Source organism: Salvelinus alpinus, chromosome 8 (assembly GCF_045679555.1).
Source record: "Salvelinus alpinus chromosome 8, SLU_Salpinus.1, whole genome shotgun sequence".
Lineage (NCBI taxonomy): Eukaryota > Metazoa > Chordata > Actinopteri > Salmoniformes > Salmonidae > Salvelinus > Salvelinus alpinus.
Window position 1 is genome coordinate 74,032,511 of NC_092093.1, and position 22,406 is coordinate 74,054,916.

The window sequence follows — 22,406 nt, forward strand, 5'->3', positions numbered from 1 at the left end:
TCACAGGCTGCCTCACACATACTCCCTCCCTTCCTCCTCAGACCCAGGCCCAAGCAGATACACTCCTGTCACATGCTTCCAGGCCAACTCTGTTCTGTTCTCTCCAGCCTGCTGTCACCATCACATCACTGCCTCCTGTCTCTGTCACAGACCCTGCCAGGCCAGGCATACTAACTCTCTCTATCTTTCTCTTTGTTTATGCCCCCCCCCCTCTCTCTCTCTCTCTCAACCATACATACACACAGACACATGCACACACATGCGCTCTCACAAATTCTCTTTCTCTCACACTCTCCTATACACTTCCGGGTAACGCTCTCGCTCCTCTCTGTGTTTCAGGGTCAGTATGGAGGAGGCCGACCTGTTGAAGGAGCGGCTCCAGGCCATAACGGTAAAGCTACAAAACAATACATCTTTATTGTTCCATTACACAGAGACAACAGACATTTGATAATTTTTTGCTGTCGCAGTACCCAAATGATTCTATTCATGTGAAAGAAAGATTGGTGTTTCTGAAAGCTACACATTTGAATAGGTCAGAGGCATTTATGAAGCTATTTGTGTTGTGATGATTCTGCAAATGAGAATGGATGGCAACGGTATCTAGTAGCTGTGAAAGAGAGCTAGGAAATCATCAGGATATCTTGTTTTAGAAATGAAGGTCAAACACTTAGTGTCAGGAAGTGAGAGTAAGCTCATCACTTCAGTTCAGTATGTAGTCTAAGAGATCTATAGACCTGATCTCTTTCCTAGTCTGATTTTCCTGTCTGGCTGTCTTCACGCTTCACTGATTTCAGGAAACTTGCTTCGCTCTAGCTGTGCATCCACAGAGCTAGCTGTCAGTAGACTAGACTTCATCTGGGATATCCATTCTCCCTGGGGCTTAGTAATACAAAGATCAAACATGGGACTATTAATAGACAACAATATGTCTGACCACCACACTTTACATTACAGATGTGTCTATGCAGTTATATCTTTTCTACAAAAATGAAGACAAACAGGCATTATTTCTCTTTGATAATGCTTACAACCATTAGAAAATAAGCATTACATCTTCTGATCTAATGTATGAAGTACTGTGTGGTTCTACACACCCAAAAAATGATGGGTTAAAAACAACCCAATTTGGGTTCTTTGGTAACACAGCGTTGGATGAATATTGGACAGAACACACGGTGGGTTATTTTGACCGAGCTAGTTGGAATTCCTGAATAACCCAATATGTTGGGTTTTTGGGATTAAGTAAACATTGGTTAATTTAAGCATCAGTTGGGTCTTTTTTTGTTTCATGCTTGGTTCACATAGCAGCTGGGTCTTTTTTAATGTAATCCTTAGGTTATTTTCAGGAGACCTGGCTTATTAGGGGTGTGGAGTTCAGATAGATCTTATTACACCTCCAGGCTTCTGATCTCAAGAACCCAGCACCAAGAACCCAGCACCAATAACCCAGCATCAACAACCCAGCACCAATAACCCAGCATCAACAACCCAGCACCAAGAACCCAGCACCAATAACCCAGCACCAAGAACCCAGCACCAAGAACCCAGCACCAATAACCCAGCACCAATAACCCAGCACCAAGAACCCAGCACCAATAACCCAGCACCAATAACCCAGCACCAATAACCCAGCACCAATAACCCAGCACCAATAACCCAGCACCAACAACCCAGCACCAATAACCCAGCACCAATAACCCAGCACCAATAACCCAGCATCAACAACCCAGCACCAATAACCCAGCATCAACAACCCAGCACCAAGAACCCAGCATCAACAACCCAGCACCAATAACCCAGCACCAATAACCCAGCACCAATAACCCAGCACCAATAACCCAGCACCAATAACCCAGCACCAATAACCCAGCACCAATAACCCAGCACCAATAACCCAGCACCAAGAACCCAGCATCAACAACCCAGCACCAAGAACCCAGCACCAATAACCCAGCACCAATAACCCAGCACCAATAACCCAGCACCAATAACCCAGCATCAACAACCCAGCACCAATAACCCAGCACCAATAACCCAGCACCAATAACCCAGCATCAACAACCCAGCACCAATAACCCAGCATCAACAACCCAGCACCAAGAACCCAGCATCAACAACCCAGCACCAATAACCCAGCACCAATAACCCAGCACCAATAACCCAGCACCAATAACCCAGCATCAATAACCCAGCACCAATAACCCAGCACCAATAACCCAGCACCAATAACCCAGCACCAATAACCCAGCACCAAGAACCCAGCATCAACAACCCAGCACCAAGAACCCAGCACCAATAACCCAGCACCAATAACCCAGCACCAATAACCCAGCACCAATAACCCAGCATCAACAACCCAGCACCAATAACCCAGCACCAATAACCCAGCACCAATAACCCAGCACCAATAACCCAGCACCAATAACCCAGCACCAAGAACCCAGCATCAACAACCCAGCACCAAGAACCCAGCATCAATAACCCAGCACCAATAACCCAGCACCAATAACCCAGCACCAATAACCCAGCACCAATAACCCAGCACCAATAACCCAGCACCAATAACCCAGCACCAATAACCCAGCATCAACAACCCAGCACCAATAACCCAGCATCAACAACCCAAACCTGCTCTTTTTAAAGAACAGATCGCAACGAAGTGACCCAACGCCTGTACCCAGCAGTTGGGTCAACCAAACAATCCAACCATACAGGGTAGGCCTATACGCATAGGGGCGGTTTCCTAGACAGAGCCATTGAAATAGTGTTTAAGTGCAGGACTAGGCTTAATCTGTGTCTTGGAAACCAACCCAAAGGGTATTTATAGAGAGAAACTGCTAAACTGTTATATTGAGCAGATGGACACTGTGGACAGGTTGTATCTGACTTGCTATGATGTCACAGGCATCTCCCTGCTTGATTGGATACAGTGGGGAGCTGGGACCTTCCCATTGGTTGGAATAGCCATGACTAGCTGTAGATTAATTTAAGTCTATGAAATGACAAAAACAGGTGGAATCTCTCCATTGACAAAGCCATGCTTGAATGTCTTCACAGGAGAAAAGAAGAGTCCAGGATGACATTGCAAAAAAAAGGACACAAATTGAGGAGGAAAAATTAAAACTCCAATGTTTGAAGGTATGTTTTAGTACAAACTACAATTTACAGTGCACTCGGAAAGTATTCAGACCCCTTGACTTTTTCCACATTTTGTTAAGTTACAGCCTTATTCTAAATGTTCCACATCAATCTACACACAATACCCCATAATGACAAAGTGAAAACAGGTTTTTAGAAATTTTGGCAAATGTATTAAAAACAAAAAACATAAATACCTTATTTACATAAGTATTCAGATCCTTTGCTATGAGACTCACAATTGAGCTCAGGTGCATCCTGTTTCCATTAATAATCATTGAGATGTTTCTAGAAACTGGATTGGAGTCCACCTGTGGTAAATTCAATTGATTGGACATGATTTGGAAAGGCACACACCTGTCTACATAAGGTCCCACAGTTGACAGTGCATGTCAGAGCAAAAACCAAGCCATGAGGTCAAAGGAATTGTCTGTAGAGCTCCGAGACAGGATTGAGTCGAGGCACAGATCTGGAGAAGGGTACCAAAAATGTTTTGCAGCATTGAAGGTACCCAAGAACACAATGGCCTCCATCATTCTTAAATGGAAAAAGTTTGGAACCACCAAGACTCTTCCTAGAGGTCGCCGCCCAGCCAAACTGAACAATCAGGGGAGGAGTGCTTTGGTCAGGGAGGTGACCAAGAACCCGATGGTCACTCTGACAGAGCTCCAGAGGTCCTCTGTGGAGATGGGGGAACCTTCCAGAAGGACAACCATCTCTGCAGCTCTCCACCAACCAGGCCTTTATGGTAGAGTGGCCAGACAGAAGCCACTCCTCAGTAAAAGGCATATGACAGCCCGCTTGGAGTTTGCCAACAGACACTCAAATGAAGATTCTCTGGCCTGAATGAACTCTTTGGCCTGAATGCCAAGCGCCACGTCTGGAGGAATCCTGGCACCATCCCTACGGTGAAGCATGGTGGTGGCAGCATCATGCTGTGGGGATGTTTTTCAGCGACCTGGACTGGCCGACTAGTCAGGATCGATGGAAAGATGAAAGGAGCAAAGTACAGAGAGATACTTGATGAAAACCTGCTCCAGAGCACTCTGGACCTCTGACTGGGGCGAAGGTTCATCTTCCAACAGGACAATGACCCTATGCACACAGGCATTTCTGGAGAGACCTGAAAAGACCTGTGGAGCGACCTTCCCCATACAACCAGACAGAGCTTGAGAGTATTTGCAGAGAAGAATGAGAGAAACTCCCCATATACAAGTGCCAAACTTGTAGCGTCATACCCAAGAGGACTTGAGGCTGCAATCACTGCCAAAGGCACTTCAACAAAGTACTCAGTAAAGGGTCTGAATACTTATGTAAAAATTATATTTAATTTATTTTTTATACATTTGCAAAAATGTCTAAAAACCTGTTTTTTCATTGTCATTATGGGGTATTTTGTTTAGATTGATGAGATTTAAATAAAAAAAATTTTTTTAGAATAAGGCTGTAATGTAATGTGGAAAAGGTCAAGGGTTCTGAATACTTTACGAATGCACTGTATATTGTTAAAAACCTAGTGTATGTGCATTTTATCTGAAGTCAAAAAGAATGGAATGGAATTTAAATATCAACGCGGTCATTGGGGACACACACAACAGTTGTTGAGTTACAACACTATAGTTCATGGTGTAACATAGTCTATTGATGGTTTCCCCAAATAGAAAAAGGCCCTTCGAGAGCAATGGCTGATGGATGGGCTGAGCCCTCAGAGTGAGGAGGACCAGGAGGCCACCAAACTACAGGCCCAGGGCGACCAGGAGCAAACCCTATTACTGCAGAGTAACATTGACAGGTACATCTTAGAATGGGATGAATGGTGTGTGTGTGTGTGTGTGTGTGTGTGTGTGTGTGTGTGTGTGTGTGTGTGTGTGTGTGTGTGTGTGTGTGTGTGTGTGTGTGTGTGTGTGTGTGTGTGTGTGTGTGTGTGTGTGTGTGTGTGTGTGTGTGTGTGTGTGTGTGTGTGTGTGTGTGTGTGTTAGTGCTGTGATTAACCAAAATGTCTTACTTTTATTCAGTTATTAAACAACTAATTGACTGACGTCGATTTAATTACTTGAGAGAAATTCCATAGAGAGAAATCATGTCAAGCACGTGAGACATCGCATCAAGAACGAACTGTGGCACGCTGTAGGGAGTTTTTAATAGGGAAATATTCAACTTAGTTCAGCGTATAAAACGTGGTTAAACCCATTAACGAGTTTTAAACAATAAGTTAGGTAACAATCTGATTCCTTAAAGTAGTGGAAGACTATAGTACACTCTAGGAAAAAAGGGTTCCAAAAGGGTTCTTTGGCTGTCACCATAGGAGAACCCTTTTCGGTTCCAGGTAGAACCCTTTTTGGTTCCAGGTAGAACACTGTTTGGTTCCAGGTAGAAGTCTTTTGGGTTCCATGTAAAACCCTCTGTGGAAAGGGTTCTACCTGGAACCAAAAGGGGTTATTCAAAGGGTTCTTCTATGGGGACAGCCAAAGAACCTTTATAGGTTCTACATAGCACCTTTTTTTCTAAGAGTGTACAGGAGCCACGTGTACCATTTGTGTGCCTTCCAAAATGTTCTTTGGGTGATTGAACGTGGTACAAGTGAGACGTTGTATGACGTCTTTATATTCAAAAGCATGTCATCTAGATGTTGAGTTGATCAACCTATATACCATGACATCTCATGATTTTCTCTGTTTAACCAGAAACGGGTCATGCTTCTGGTAAATCCCCAATAGCACATCTGGGATAGGTCCCACTATTACGTCAAAATGTTCAAGCCGAGATAAAATACTGGGGCCTTTAATTCCTTTTACAGCTTTCCCAGACTATGTTGCTAAATCTATAAATAAATTACTCTAAGACTGATTTCTGAGTTGACAGTTTTCCTCAAAAGGATATGCCCTTTTCCCTTTGGTTTTACAATACCTTTATGGATACAAAAAGAGCAGCAAATTTGCCATTAAACTGTTTAAAGTTTTGAAGAAGAGGTCTGGCAGCTGTGTAACTGACTAAAATTAAAGGAAAGATTTTGTTAGTCACAATTTCACCTTCAGGATTTTTCAAAAGGTTTCAAGCACGTGTTAATGTGTTGCATTTGGGGCTCAAACCATAAACCGCAGAGAAGGACGTGTTTGTTCTCAGATGTACAGGAAGCTCATTAACAATACGAAGATGTGGTCAAATGCTAAAAAAATACGAGGATTTAAAATTTGGAACTCACAACTGAAGGGACAGATTATCGGGAGAATTTAGAGGCAACGGTTCCTTAGAAATCTTCCCATCATATACTGTACATTATCTATAGAAGACTGGTTCTCTTTAACTATCAAATCTAAGCTCCTGCAACATATTCTGAATTTGCTCTTCTAAAGGCAAATATATATTTTTTAAATACCGTCTTTGTCTTTCCGATTTTTCGATTGCCGTCTCACAGCTCCTGCAATGCACCTTAAAATCAGAATGTCCCACCAAGACAACAATTCTCACACATGTAGTGAATTTCCATGTACTGTTTCGAGACACTAACGGAATTACTCCCACCCACAAGATTCATGATGATGTCCTCTTGGCAATCATTGGTCAAACTATACTTCAATTTTACAGACAGAAGTAGAAGTTCATTTAGTTCTTAAGTCTGTTTGGGCTCCGTGTCTGTCTCAGTCATCTGGGACTAGATCATCTTCTGAGTTGTATTGAAGACCATCTGCCTCAGAACAAAGATCTGGATGAGGATGAAGGCCATCCACATGGGTCGGTCCAGCACAGCCCGATTGATGTCCACCCAAATTGTTTTGTCCAGCGCTGAGAGGCACCTTCAATAAAACATTACAGTACTTTACTTTAAATAACATAAAACATGTTTTGTTTTGCATTGAAATGTCTTGAACTGTCCACATGAACACTTTTGACCAGCCAGAGGATAAAACCTGTCATGTGCTACAATATATTTTTACCCTCTCTCTGACCCTATAGTAACAGAAAGTTCATGTTTGTTCTCTTGTGGATTCCTACAGCAACAGTGTTCGGGCAGATATTGTTTCAGGTACATGTGGTACCTGTGAATTTCAGTAACAGTGTTAGTGCTGTTGAAAACATCCTGTGGTGTGCCAGTCCAAATAAAACATACACCCCTGTGATAAATGACTACTGGTCTGTCGAGTTGATTTCACATTATGAAAATAACTCACTAGCTAAACTAAACTCAGTTGGTAGATTCTCTGTTCTCTCTTCCCTAATCCTGTCTCTCCTAGGTATGTAGATGATGCATTTCTGTCATCATAACTATGTTACTGTTCATCCTTTATGGCATCCATGTACCACAGGGGGGGGGCATAACAATTATGTTCTCTGAAAATGTTGTTTCATCTCCCATTCATATCATTGCATATTCTGTTTACTTGATGTGACTGATTTAAACTTACTTCTTTCATTGTGGCCATCTTCCTTCATTGTGATGCCAGAATAGTGTCTCCTAAGAGAGAGTCATTTAAAATAATCTTGAACTGAGCCATTATAATATCAGATATAGCTAACGTTACTTACAACCAACAACCATATTTGTCACTAACAATAATTACTAATTCCACACAAAATTTGTAGGCCACCATAACTTGTTATCTGCCAAGCTGTAGCCTTAAATATAAGTCTATTGCAATGAGCTATTTACCACTCAAAATATAGAAAGCTAAATATCTTGGTATTAAATCCTACCAGAATCTATGAGGGCACAAGGCGAGACCCAGATGCAGACACGGGAGGCAGCTGGTTTGAGTCTTGATATTTATTAAACAAGCCAAAAGGGGTAGGCAAGAGAATGGTCGTAGACAGGCAAAAGGTCAAAACCAGTTCAGAGTCCAGGAGGTACAAAGTGGCAGGCAGGCTCAAGGTCAGGTAGGCAGGTACGGAGTCCAGAAAACAGGCAAGGGTCAAAAACCCGGAGGACTAGCAAATGAGAATAGAAGCAAGAGTACGGGAAAAACACTGGTTGACTTGAAAAGCATACAAGATGAACTGGCACAGAGAGAAAGGAATATATACACCAGGGATAATAAGCGACATCTGGAGGGGGTGGAGACAATCACAAGACAGGTGAACCAGATCAGGGTATGACAGTACCCCTCCCTGTAGGGACGCCACCTGGCGTCCTACTTGGGCGCATACCTGGTTGACCGGGGTGTCGGCGATGAGGGCTGGATCCAGGATGTCTCTAGAGGGAACCCAGCACCTCTCCTCCGGGCCGTAACCCTCCCAGTCAACCAGGTACTGGAAACCCCTGCCCTGTGGTCGAACACCCAGAAGGCATGTTACCGTGTATGCCGGATGGCCATCAATGGCACGGGGGGGGGGGGGGGGGGGGGTCTGGGGACAGAAGACAAAGGACTGAGACACGGGCTTAATCCTAGACACATGGAACGTAGGGTGAATATGGAGGGTACAGGGTAACAAGAGATGGACAGCAGTGGAACTAAGGACTCTAGAGATGGGAAACAAACCAAGGGGACAGTTTGCGGGACTCTACGCGAAGGGGCAAGTCCCGTGTAGACAGCCATACCCTCTGCCCAATGTGGTAGTGGGGAGCTGGAGTCCGGCGGCGGTCCGCTCAAGACCATACCTGGAGTTGCTCTTGAGAAGCGCTACCCTAGCTCTTCTCCAGGTACGTCGACAGCGGTGGACGAACATCTGAGCCGAGGGTACGTTGACTTCCAGTTCTTGTTCTGGGAAGAGTGGAGGTTGATACCCCATGGAGCACTCAAAAGGGGAGACTCCCGTGGCTGAACAGGGAAGGGTGTTCCGGGCCTACTCCACCCAGACCAGTTGTTGGCTCCAGGTAGTGGGATTGGTTGAGACCAGGCATCTTAGGGTGGTATGGTTGGAAACCATATCCACCAGGAGTCCATGGATCCTGAAGACGTGCTGCACCATGAGCTGGGCCGTTTCCTTGGCAGAAGAAAGTTTGGGGAGAGGGATGATATGAGCATCCTATGAGAATAGATCCACCACTGTCAGAATGACGGAGTAGCCATCAGATGGGGGAAACCCAGTGACAAAATCCAGAGAGATATGAGAACAGGGACGATGAGGGACCGGTAGTGGCTGAAGACCAGAAGGAGCATGCCGTGGAGTCTTGTTCTGGGCACACACCGTGCACGCGGCGATGAAGGCAGAGACATCAGGAACCATTGTGGGTCACCAGAAACGTTGTCGGAGGAATGCTAGGGTACGGCGGGAACCGGGATGACAGGTCAGCCTGGAGGAATGAGACAATTCCAGGACCCAGGACCCCATTACAGGACTGAGTTAGGGACACAACAACCAGTTAGCCAGGCCCCCTTCAGGTCCAGGCTGGGAACATCGAGCCTTGCAAACCAGGATCTTAATACCACAACCCACTGAGGCTGCAAGGCATGAGGCAGGGAGAATGGTTTCAGAGACTGAGGGTTTGGCACAGGAACTGTATAGGCGGGAGAGGGCATCAGGCTTCACATTCTTGGAACCTTTGCGGTAGGAAATGGTGAAGTTAAATCTGGTAAACAGGAGAGACCACCGGGCCTGCCTGGTGTTAAGGCGCTTTGCTGTACAGAGATATTCCACATTTTTATGGTCGGTCCAGACCAGGAATGGCTGTTCTGCTCCTTTCAGCCAGTGCCTCCACTCTTTACTGCCAGGAGTTCTCGGTTGCCTACATCGTAGTTCCTCTCTGCAGGATTGAGATGATGAGACAGGAAGGCACAGGAATCAAGCTTTTGGTCCTGGGCAGATCACTGGGACAGGATGGCCCCCACTCCAACATCAGAAGCATCCACTTCCACCACAAATTAACGGGATGGATCCGATGGGTGCTGTGGTGAACCGATGCTTCAGGTCCACAAAGGCTCTGTCGACAGCTGGAGACCATGTGAACGGTACCTTGGGAGAGGTGAGTGCTGAGAGGGTGGCCGCCAGGGTGCTTTAACCCCGAATGAAACGGCGGTAGAAGTTATTAAACCCAGGAAACGTTGCAACTGCACCCTGGACGTAGGTTGAGGCCAATCCACCACTGCTTTCACCTTCCCAGGATCCATCTGAACATTGCCCTCATCAATGACATATCCCAGAAAGGTGATAGTAGAGCGGTGGAACTCACTTCTCGGCTTTCACAAACAACTGGTTCTCCAGGAAGCGCTGAAGGACCTGTCTGACATGAAGAACATGTTCTTGGGCAGACCGGGGGGGGGGGGGGGGGGAATCAGGATGTCATCAAGGTAGATGAACACAAAACGGTTTAGCATGTCCTGGAGCACAGCGTTTACCGGAGCCTGGAAGACAGCGGGGGCGTTGGTGAGTCCAAACGGCATGACCTGGTACTCATAATGTCCACTGGCTGTGTTGAAGGCTGTCTTCCACTCATCTCCTTCGCATATCCCGAACCAGGTGGTAGGCTTTCCGAATGTCCAGCTTGGAAATAATGGTGACCCCCTGGAGAGGTTCAAAAGCCGAGGAGAGGTAGGGGGGTAATGATTCTTAACAGTCATTTAGACCCCGGTAGTCAATGCACGGATGCAGTGTCTTGTCCTTCTCCACAAAGAAAAACCCTTCCGCTGGCAGGAGATACAGATGGACGAACGGCCCCAGTAGCCATAGACTCCTCTATGTACTCCTCCATGGCCTTGATCTTCGGCCCGGATAGAGAATATAGCCTACCACGAGGCGGTGTGGTGCCTGAGACGAGATCAATGGCACAATCATAAGGCCGGTGAGGGGGAATAGAAGTAGCCCATGCCTTGCTGAAGACCTCCAGGAGGTCGTGGTATTCTGAGGACTAGCAAATGAGAATAGAAGCAGGAGTACGGGAAAACCACTGGTTGACTTGAAAAGCATACACGACGAACTGGCACAGAGAGACAGGAAACACAGGGATATATACACCAGGGATAATAAGCGACACCTGGAGGGGGTGGAGACAATCACAAGACAGGTGAAACAGATCAGGGTGTGACAAGAATCAACAGTTTAGTGTGGTTGAACAGCTTCCCGCACACAAAATGTACGCCATGGGAGAGGAATGTACACAACACAGCGACAAGAGGGATAGAGATAGTTTGTGAGGTAGCTCTTGATAGTTGTAGCAGTCTTGAAAATGCCTTATCTACTTTGAAGAACTACTAAAATAGTGATTTTGTCAGAAAGCTCTGCAGCATGGGCAGCTGTGGCAACCCAATGATCATGGGCTAACCTTTTCGCTAACCAAGAGGAACTTGGCTCGTTGAGGAGCACAGAGATAGCGTTAGATGGTTGTCTGGTAGTCTTGCTACTACTGCCTCAGAAGAGATGAGATGCGAAGAAATGAAATAATAAAGTACTTATGTGAAAAATAAGTAATATACATAACAAAAATATTTTATTTAAGTAAAGTAATGTGAATAAATGATGGTGAATAAGTGCTAAGGAGTGATGGTAGTCACTACATCATGGGGGTCCTTTCAATTGCTTTATTCTGTGTTGTTAAGCGACAATGGAATGTTTTCAATGTTTTGGCAATTGAATGTTCTAAATATTTGGCTTTGGCATTTCAATTAAAAAGCTACAAAAATAATTCCAAGGTCATATTTCAGAATGCATTTAATGTAAAAAAATAATAATAATAATCGAACGGTGATTTAAAAAAAAAAAACTAACCGAAACTGAACTGACCTCAAAAAGCACAAATCGCTTGGCACTAGTGTGCTTGTGCGTTCGTCCATGTTTGCTTGTGTGTGGCTGAGTGCAGTGCACACATTCACGCGTTAGTGAGTCAAGAGCATACGTTTCTAAGTCAAAGGGCAACACATGAGATTTTCAAACGCTTTCCCTTTCTAGCCTGAGCTACTATGAGTGGGAAACGATTGGAAGGATTATACCGAGATGGTGCTCCTTAACCCACTGCTTAACCCCTGTGAGAGGCTTTGTGTGTCAGCCAACGGTCGTACAGTCTTCCCACCCCAACCACTGTTACGTAACAACCTGTCTACTGTGCTTATAGCCCTGCCTGCTTAAACCAACCCCCTTAGAGAGGATTACTCCCTCAGAGTCAATGCAGATATATTTAAGCAATAAGGCCCGGGGGGGGGGGGGGGGGGGTATATGGCCAATATACCACGGCTAAGGGCTGTTCTTAAGCACGATGCAATGCGGAGTGCCTGCAACTCAGCCCTTATCCGTGGTATATTGGCCATATTTCACAAAGCCCCGAGGTGCCTTATTGCTATTAGAAACTGGTTACCAATGTAATTAGAGCATAAAAAATAAAGGTTTTGTCATACCCATGGTATACCGTCAGATATACCATGGCTTTCAGCCAATCAGCATTCAGGGCTCGAACCACCCAGTCTATAATAAGTACTTTAAGAGAGTAATAGTACCATTATGCAATAACAATACTAACTTCTTGAGAGTATAGAGTGTTACTCTCTAGTGTTATAGTGTTAGTGTATATAGCTTTTAGTATAGCTCTCAGAGTATAGCTGTAAGTGATAATATGTTCTATCAGAGAGAGGCACTGTTATATTTTCTGATGGTAGAACATTAATAGAGAGACGAGTGAACTGGAGGGACCCGTCTGTTGTCTGTCCTGCCATCCTGCCTGCCAGCAGTGATGTGATGAGATGGGCTCTGAGCTTTGTTCACTGGACCGTATCAGAGTTGTGTGATAAAGCTATGTCCTAAATGGCACTCTATTCCCACCCTTTGGGTCCCGGTCAAGAGTAGTGAATAGGGTGGCATTTGGGACGCAGACAAAAGCGCCAAACCAATCTAGAGAGAAATCCTCCTCATCACCTGGACAAAACAACCTATCAAGGATCAGGATGAGGGTTCAGAAATAGACTTTGACCCCTGACCAAAACAACCAGATTTAGAAAAACACATAAACAGCCTGTTAATATTCACCTTAATGAGAGTTTGATTGAATGTAAAATATTTAAATATTGGATGCAAGTTAAATAGTCATGTTTTTCTATTTGATATGAGCCAAATACGGAACATATTCAATGTTGTTTTGATTGACATCCAAGCCGCATACTGATAAACACAAATTCAATCAAGCGATCTATCTCTATCAAAGAACAAGCATAGTCATTGCATATGTAATTTACATGCTAAGCTATAAGTGACCGACTACCAATGATTACAGTTGCAATGGATAAGGTAATTTCCATGCAAATGTCAATTTGTTTTTCCGATTTTCATATGAATACCGCTGCTTGTTGAGTGATTACTGTCTGTTTGGACTGATTGCGGCTGCTAAGCTGCTCTATGTTTTGCACCCACTTTACAGAATGGAGACGGAAATAGAGGCTCTGGAAACACAGGAGCTGCAGATTTCAGCCAACGAGGAAGTGATTCTGAAGAGACTGAAGGAGGTGGAAAGGACTGCAGAGGACATCATCAAGGTATTGCTCGTCTAATACTAACATTAGACCATTACTTTGTGCTTATAATGTAGGACTTGTATTTATATCCATTATTCTGGTTCTTTGGAGAACAACAAGGGTTCATGGGTATTAGGCCTAATGCTTGAATCTTGAGTTTGCAGTGTACTTGGATTATCATTCTCATCGTTGGCCTTACACATCAATGGGGGGATGGATAATGTGTAATAATCTGTGTCTATGTCCTTTATGTCTATGAGTCATGGCTTCATTCCAATGAAATGAAGGATATTAATTGAATATGCAGGTAGTGATTTGTGATAAAAGTCGTTTTTTTCACCAAGAGATTTCTGTGAACTGACTGTGTGGGTGTGCGGCGGATAGCAAAGGTCTGCTTTCAGAGGAAAAGGTGATGCGAAATGGAAGGCAATTATATTGATGGAGGGCAGAAGGTGCCACTGTTCTAGTTGCATGTTTTCTGATTCCTTGGATATGGTGTCTAATCACTAACCCGGAAACTAAGACCCCTCGAGACGTTTGGAAATAATCACTAATTACTAATTACTTCTTTTTCACCTGGCTTGTTGTGATTTTCACATCATCCTTTCAGTCGGTTTTGATTGTGAACACCTGTATCTCCACACAGGAGTTAAATGCCGAATACCAGGCAGGTAAATACTTTTGTTGCTCTTGGTGTTGTGCTTGTCTTCTTAACATTATTTTCCTATATTTATTCCATGTTAACATCTTCTGGTGCACCTGTTGGCATATGTGAACTGACTGGGTTGTTATCTTTACAGACCCGATACAATACGTTTACGCACCGATTCCAAATATGACAGATTTCCAGATGCCAAGGTCCATCACACCTACCAGTAGACCACTGAGGAAAATAAAAAATCCACAGGAAGGACTTGATGGTGAAGAACCAAAGCAGGGTATATAAACAATATACAGTATTTTGTATGCAATATCTGGCCTATGTTATTTAGAGTGAATATTTGTATACACACAATGAGTGGCCACCTGCACTCTTTTATAGTGCTTAACACAACATTATGTCATGTCAAACGTCCGTAGGTCTCAACAAGCAGGATAATGGAATGAATAGATACCTGCGCACTGTCGAAGACATAGAAAAAGCAGGATGATATCTGGAATTATTAAGCACTTCACCTGTACATCACAGTGAATTCTTATGTGATATGGGCCTTTATATGATCGTTCTCTGTAGGTGACTCATTTGGATTTCTAGAACACGGACTCAGCTTGAATCAGGCCTTGACACCTGCTGTTCCAATTATGCCGTTTCAAAGCCTGTCATTTAATATTTTTAGCTTGGCAGAAATTGGATAAAAAGCTGTTTTCATTTGTCAAGGAGCTATACTTTGATTATTGATTGAACACATAAATACATGAAAACAGTGTACAGACAGGAGTTATAACAGACTGTACATATTTGTGGTACATTCAAAATACATTCAGCATTCAGTATATGAATCATACACATTGTGTTCTAGTTGTTGTCCATCCTATGTCCTCTCTCTCTCCGTAGCTATGTTCGCCATGGAGATCAGTGTAGAGAAGGACATGAGAACAGGAGAGAGCCAAGTCGTGTCCATGACCACCCTAACCCCTGAAGAGTTCCAACAGAAGGGTGTGAAGGTCTACGATGATGGGAAGAAGTCTGTCTATGCCCTACGCCCGGAGGGACAGGTGACCCGGAATGGGGTGGGGTTGGGCGAACTGAGTAACGTTGAGGTGGAGGCGCTCCTGCGCCAGGCTGGGGATGCAGAGGTCCCCACCGAGGTCCAGTACCACAGGCCCGTCTATGCTGCTCCTTACACCAGCAGGCCTTCAACCCCTGCATGGAAGCCTGAGCAGGGACACGTCAGCCCCAGTCCTGGTGAGCCCAATGGTCATCGGACCTCCATTACAACCCCCCATCCTCAAGCCAGCCCTTTCCAGATGCTTCCAGAAGCTCTGCCCAGAGATGGAGCCCAGAGCAGGGAAGAAGTAGCCAGCTCTGCCCCCTCTCACATTCCAAACATCCACGCTGACAAGCATCTAGTGCAGCCTCAATCACCTCCCCATCAAGGTTTCCAAACTTGCCAGAGCCTCACCAATGGTAGCAGTGGTATAGGCCCACACCCAGATAAAAACAGACCAGCTATCATTGCAGTCCTGAGTTCAGGAGAAAGCCGCACTCCCATACCGCTGATAGAGAATACTGTGACAGATTGGGACAGGCAGTCACCAATCTACCCCAACTGTCGTCAGTCTCCATTCTACCCCAGCAGTCGACAGTCACCATTTTACACCAGTGACAGTGGTGAGTCCTCCTTCAACATCATGAACACCTTGCCACCTGATCTGGACTCTGAACCAGTGACAATGATCTTCATGGGCTACCAGAACGCAGCAGAGGAGGAAGATGAGGAGAATATCCAGGCCGAGCTGGTCGTCATCGGAAACGGCGATGATGATGAAGATGACAACAACGTACCCTCATACCACCCCGAGGGGTACCGAAGCAAGATCTTCCAACCCACAGCCAGATGCAACAACAACACAGACTATACTGCAGATTCCACAAACTCTGAGAGTCTGCTACACCGACCCACGTTCACCCACAAACCTGGCAAGCGCAGTTCCGACCCAGACCAACAGCCCCTGGCCATAGAAGTGCCCACGAGCGCAGGTATCAAGACGGGCAAAAATAATTACTGCTGCTTAGGGGGCTGGGGCTCTTCAATCCCTCTCATCAAATGCTAACCTAGTCTCTCATCTACTCTAACAACCTAACACTCTCTCTCTGATCTTGTGAGCCTTTGAGATCACACGCGAACACTGTGGCTTCTGCGCCAACCTACTCACATCCCAAGCATGTACGGCATTCTCTAACCCGTGGACCCTACGTTCACCCTCTTTTGTCTTCCTTTAACAAGATAATAAGGCACAGTTTTAGAGCGGTTACCACACCTGGCATTACTTTATGTGGCCTTATTTGAACTATAGTCAACTCTGACAACTGAATGGAAGCTTTTAACTGTTTTGAATCGAAACAATATCGGAGAGATGTTGTCATGTAAATCAGTGTATTACTAACTTGTTCTTTTTTAGACTTTAGCTCCATCCAGTGGCCGTATTGCTGAACACATCAACATTTGCTTGGTCATGTTCTGGGTACAGGTGTACTGAATGCCAAAGATGATGCTGCTGCTTGTAAGGAAAGGCATTACATTTCTCAAATGAGATGTTCTTTATTTTTATATAAGATGAAGTGCTTGGTCATTTCTAATGTATGTGTGTGCTATCTAACTTAACTGTTCTGCTTAATGCCAAACGAATTAAAACTAATTCGTCATACTATCCACTAGTTGCAGTTCTCTCTTTGTCATTTCAGACTACAATTTCACAGCATGACTAAACTGCTGACTAACTGACTTATACCGCCAATCCTACAATACTCTTTCAATATAATTATTTACCTGACTTCAAAGGGTGATCACTTATATATCACCCTTTAGTAATGTTTAGTTTTTTCCTCCTCCCTGAAACTCACTCTCCATTGTTGTGTTGCATTGGTACAGACGTTGAACTGTGTTCCATGTTCAAGGTAATGTTCTGTCTATGCTGGTTTCTTTTGGGTCTCTATTGGCAAGCATGTCGTTGGGTACTTCTTCCTAATCCATCTGAAAAGTCAAGACTTACGCTGGGGAACATGAAGTGGCAATTGCTTGAGAAATACTTACATAAGCCTTTTCTTACCATTATATAAGCTACAATTTCGATGGAAAAAATCCCTTTTACCCTAAAAAAATAATTGTAAAGAAGAAATCTTAGAGACAGCAAGAGAATGCACTAGTATTAAATATGGATATTCACACAGGTTGTTCTTCTTATATCATGGAAAATCTTCAGGAGACCATTTTATATTACTGGGTTTGTGGGATGATTGACTTTAATTTAGGTGAAAATCAAGATTCAGTCAAAAATATTTAACTTAAACATTTTCCATTTTTCTTATCCACAGCTTTGAAAATGAGAATGGCAAAGCTAGGGGGAAAAGTGTAACCGGCAAAGTGATTGATTCCCGTCCCTGACGTTACTATTCTGTGAAGAATAAGGAACAGAAAAGAGTGGTCCTATGGAACAGAGCTTTTCTACACACTATTTTGCTCATCAGTTACAGAACTTCTTCTAAGAGACAGACCACTGACAAGACAGATGATCAGAATTGTATTTATATTATCATGGAAGTGCCAAGATGGTCTATGAATGTGTGAAATCGAAAATGTCTGTATGTCAATCATGCATTTATGGTATGCCTGTGTTAAATTTATTAGTTGTAGTATTCAATCAGCAACAATATTTATTCAAAGACATTTGCTGATCATTTCTAAAATGGCTGTGAAAGTGTTTTAATGCCAAAGTGACTGACCTTTTGCTGCTGTCAGTGCTTTCACAAAATCTACAATGAGGAATTAATTCCTGAATTATTAATGCCATTGGTAATACTGCATACTAAATTGGAAAATAAAAATGTGTTATCTGAATAACCAAAGAAAATGAATAAGAAAGACTGGGCATAATAACATCGACATGATGTTTTTTTATCAACATGTTATTTCTATGGTTGAGAGTTTGTACATTGATTGACCATAGATTCAGTGAAGGGATTGTTATCAATTGAAATAGTCAGAAAAGCATATCTGAACTCGAGATACACGCAAACATCAGTTCAAGTTACAGCACACTGGACAAACCTTAGGAAAGACAACCCGAGAAGGTTAGAAAGATTAGAACTTGAACAGTAAGTTCCTGGTTTTGACTAAATGCGTCACAGGGTTATCATAGTACAAAACATCAGCATTCTCAACGTTACTCACAGCAGAGAAGTCTTGGGTACGCTCTTTATGAATATGCGACACTGTGTGTGTGCAAGGGAAAAGGAGAGAGAGACCATCTCTTTGCACCATCCACACTGCTCTGCTATTGGTTGCTTCCCCTCTACACACATTCATAATCAGAGTTCTAGTCTCTGAGGCTACAGAGAGACAGAGCGCCAGCTTAACACTGCTAGCCAAAACCAGTCTACAATCACCTGCTGGACTGGCATAAGGTAGGACCGCAGCAACAATAACACAGACAGAAGAGTTTTTCCTTTGTACGAAGTACTGACAGGGACTAGAAATACCAGCTGGTTTTATAGAACAGAACTGTTATTGCATGATGTAACTTGTATTGGTTTGCTGCAATTGTCTCTTGTAAAAGTCTAAAAGGGTTATGATGGTGAAAGGGCATCGTATAGATAGTGAACTAGAAGTGGGTGTTGAATTGGAGTGTGTTACAGTGTGTGAATGTGTGATGGTGCGTTAGATTAGGTATAGATCCGCTGAGGTTGGTCAAAGACAGTATCATTGTTGTAATACAGAAAAACAACCCAGCTACAAGTAGAACGGAAATATATGATTACAATCTGAACAAAATCACGGTGTTCTGACAATATATTTTGATTACATTCAAATGCTCATATTTGATATTTATATTTGACTTTGGACTGTATTAGACTATAACTAAATACTTGCTGAATGTATTGATGACGCTCTGGTCATTTGAGGGGTTTTGGGGGTTAAATTTAAGTGTGGAGAAAGAGAATGCAAATGTTTTAATTTGATCTTTTACTAAAACTTCTTCTTCAATCATAAAACCTCTGAATGGAAAGATCATCCTATCTATTCATTTATTTTCCAGATTTGCAAATAATTATTTGGTGGGTGCTTATATTTGTCCTTTTTCACACATGTACAAGTGTTTATTAATACTTGTGTGAATTGGAAATTTGATTTTTGCATATCCCAACTCTCCCTGACTCACAGCCAGGGTCAGCAATTATCAACGGCGACCCTGGAGCAATTAGGGTTAAGTGCCTTGCTTAAGGGCACGTCGACAGATTATTCATCTTGTCGGCTCAGGAATAAAAACGACCAACCTTTCGGTTACTGGCACAACGCTCTAACTGCTACAGGTACATCAACAAGATCAAAATGAAGAAATTTGTTTGTCAATTTCATAAAAGTCACATGCACATGTGCACTGCAAATGACATGGGTAAAATAATAAGAACTCATCTCTCTGTGTTTGCCTGAAAGCAGCAACAGGTGTCAGATAGAGATAAGAGTTTTAGGTACTTGACTATGCAGATAGCGAGTTGCTGAAGAGGCCTCCATCATCACCACTCCATCTAGTCATTCCAGCCTGGGGAGATAGCTAGGTGCGCGCACACACACACACACACACACACACACACACACACACACACACACACACACACACACACACACACACACACACACACACACACACACACACACACACACACACACACACACACACACACACACACACACACACACACACACACACACACACACACACACACACACACACACACACACCCTCTCTAACCTCCTACTATAGAGGCTGTGACTCTTACAGCTCTAACAAGTCCCGTTGATAAATTAAAAATGATAATGACATCACCCTCACTAGCTAGCAGTGCATAGCAACAAAAGCTCCAAATGTAGTTCCATCCAATTAGAACGTCACTACTATTGACGTTTGTAATAGTGAACAAGCTAGCAGTGTAGAGTGTTCTCAAAAGTGCAGGAACACACCACATGTATTAATTACACAATCTCCGGCAAAAAATCACTATACCACATTTTCCCGTCAAATTAGAATGTCACTACTATTGACGTTTGTAATAATGAGAATTTGACCTATCAACACCAGAGGACAGACTTCATGTTCTTATTGTCAACGTTGGGTATTTCAATATGTTAACCTCGGACGAGATGAACATGTAAACCTTGCAGGGCTCAAGGTTTCTTAGAAATATTCTATCACACTAGTTTCCTTCAGGCCGTCCTCAATGATTTCCATACACTAGATGACTCATAGGGGGGCACCGTGTTGAAGCCCCGTCATTGTAAAAATATTTTGGAAGCTAAATGCATTTATTCATGTCTACATTAGTTTCTGCCACATTTATTCTATTACACACACTAATGCATACTTTTAAATTATATTATATGAGTTAAACCTGAAAACCTAATGTTACTGTCCCCATTAAAACAACAAAATACTTAAATACAATTACAATTTTGACTTTAAACATTTAATCAAAATACTGTAGAATTCCAGTGACAATATGTCCGACCGCTCAGTTCAAAGCCTCTTAATGGACAATACATAGCATGGGCAATTCAGGGTTTATATACATCATTGGTCATACTCCATGTTTCCAACCCGCCCACGCACACCATGTCTCTTTTCACCGAGCCTGTTCTGTTCCCGAACTTCACAGCTACTGTTCCTTTCGTATAGAGAACAGCCTTGAAACTAATAAGCAGAGTGTACAACAGCTTTCTTGCCAAGCATCCTGCCTGCTGCAGGCACTTACGAATGACGCACACGCAAGCGACTTCAGAATTCAACGTGGCATTTAGCTAATGTGTCATTTGGATGATGCTTCGCAAGCTGGGAACACCAAAATACAAAACACATCACAAATGTCACATGCAGCTTTCAATCTCATTCCCTGCAGGAAATATCTCCATGATGCCACCATTCAGGCCAAAATCAATCCCATCATGACCTTGGTCACCTATTGAGTGGCTTGCTAAAAGTCCATGGCTTACACAGGGGCACTCAATGGCCACTCGGTGACTGGGAGTGCACTAGGACACCACCATAACATGTAGCCACATCCGTGATTAGGAAGTAGCCTGAGGAACAACCATCTCCAGCATCAACCTCATCACAATGGCATTTCTGCCAATAAAGTGCCCCTCTAGTTATTTCAACATGGGTACCATTCACTGATCAATACCTCCGATCAGTTATCAACACGGCTGGGTATTTCTCCCATCGCACCACACACAGTCACTCATAGTCCATGTTAGGTGTTTGTTGTGAAGAGTGTATTTTGATTTGTCTGGACCAGTAAGATCAAGATGATCTCCTTCTGGCTCATCTGTTGGAAGCTTCTGGTAGGTACCATAGGATCATGCACATTTGATTTTATTTCTACGGATATGGTGTTCTGTTCCTTTCTAACACATCAGTTCTGTCTCTCTTTCTGTGTGCTTGATGCTAATCATCACATTGACGCTGCATTATTTATTGCATACAGATACTTAGGACACAACTGCTCATGCCTGAGAGCCTGTAAGGCTGTGGTGGAAGTGTGTGCACTAGCTGAGCTGAGCAGAGCTGTGTGCTAAGTGGTATGACTACTGGGGGTTGCCATGGTGCTCAGCACTTCTGTCTTATTTTGATTGGACTTAATAGATTTTTGTGTTTGGCTTGATGATGTGTCTATTTCAGACCTTGGACAGAAGGAAACTTTGTTTTATCCATCTTTGTCCCGTTGTATTGTTGCAGAGGATTGTTTGTGTAGCATTTGTGTGGGATTAGATGGTTAAAAATGATGATGGTGACAGGAAGAAAAGAGATTCTGTCGTGGTGCTGTCAACCAGCGGAAATACCTTAAGCCCTGTATCACCTCTGTTGTTTGTAGCTACACAATACAGACTGCATTGAACTAGCTATCTGGTTCTGATAAAGCAGGGATAGGGAAATATCTGGGAGATGTTGTTTAGCTGACAAGGGAGGTATGATATCATATTGTTGTGCCTTGCCAAATTATTCCACCTAAGAAATATTTTGAATGACTAAACTATTATCTCAACACATTCACGGGGAGAAGAAATATAAAGTTATAAATATTTTATGCTATTTCACAAAATATGCTTTGAATTGGTTTATCTGACATATTGTCAAAACAACCAAACAAAACAATCCTGACAATAACAGCTAATAACAGTCACA

At 43.4% G+C, this 22,406-nt stretch overlaps 1 protein-coding gene across 2 annotated transcripts in view; it reads left to right on the plus strand.

The window, feature by feature from the left end:
- palmdb (palmdelphin b) overlaps positions 1-22,406 on the plus strand; it is a 40,696-nt gene that overhangs the window by 12,703 nt on the left and 5,587 nt on the right. The window contains exons 2-5 of one of the 2 annotated variants that reach the window (XM_071415038.1): positions 340-391; positions 3,061-3,141; positions 4,803-4,933; positions 13,415-13,529. In XM_071415038.1, the coding sequence (XP_071271139.1) occupies positions 347-391; positions 3,061-3,141; positions 4,803-4,933; positions 13,415-13,529 (372 nt within the window). In that variant the 5' untranslated portion in view covers positions 340-346. Of the gene's footprint in view, positions 1-339; positions 392-3,060; positions 3,142-4,802; positions 4,934-13,414; positions 13,530-17,580; positions 18,634-22,406 lie in introns of those variants that run through there. The other variant, XM_071415039.1, reaches the window with a different exon arrangement.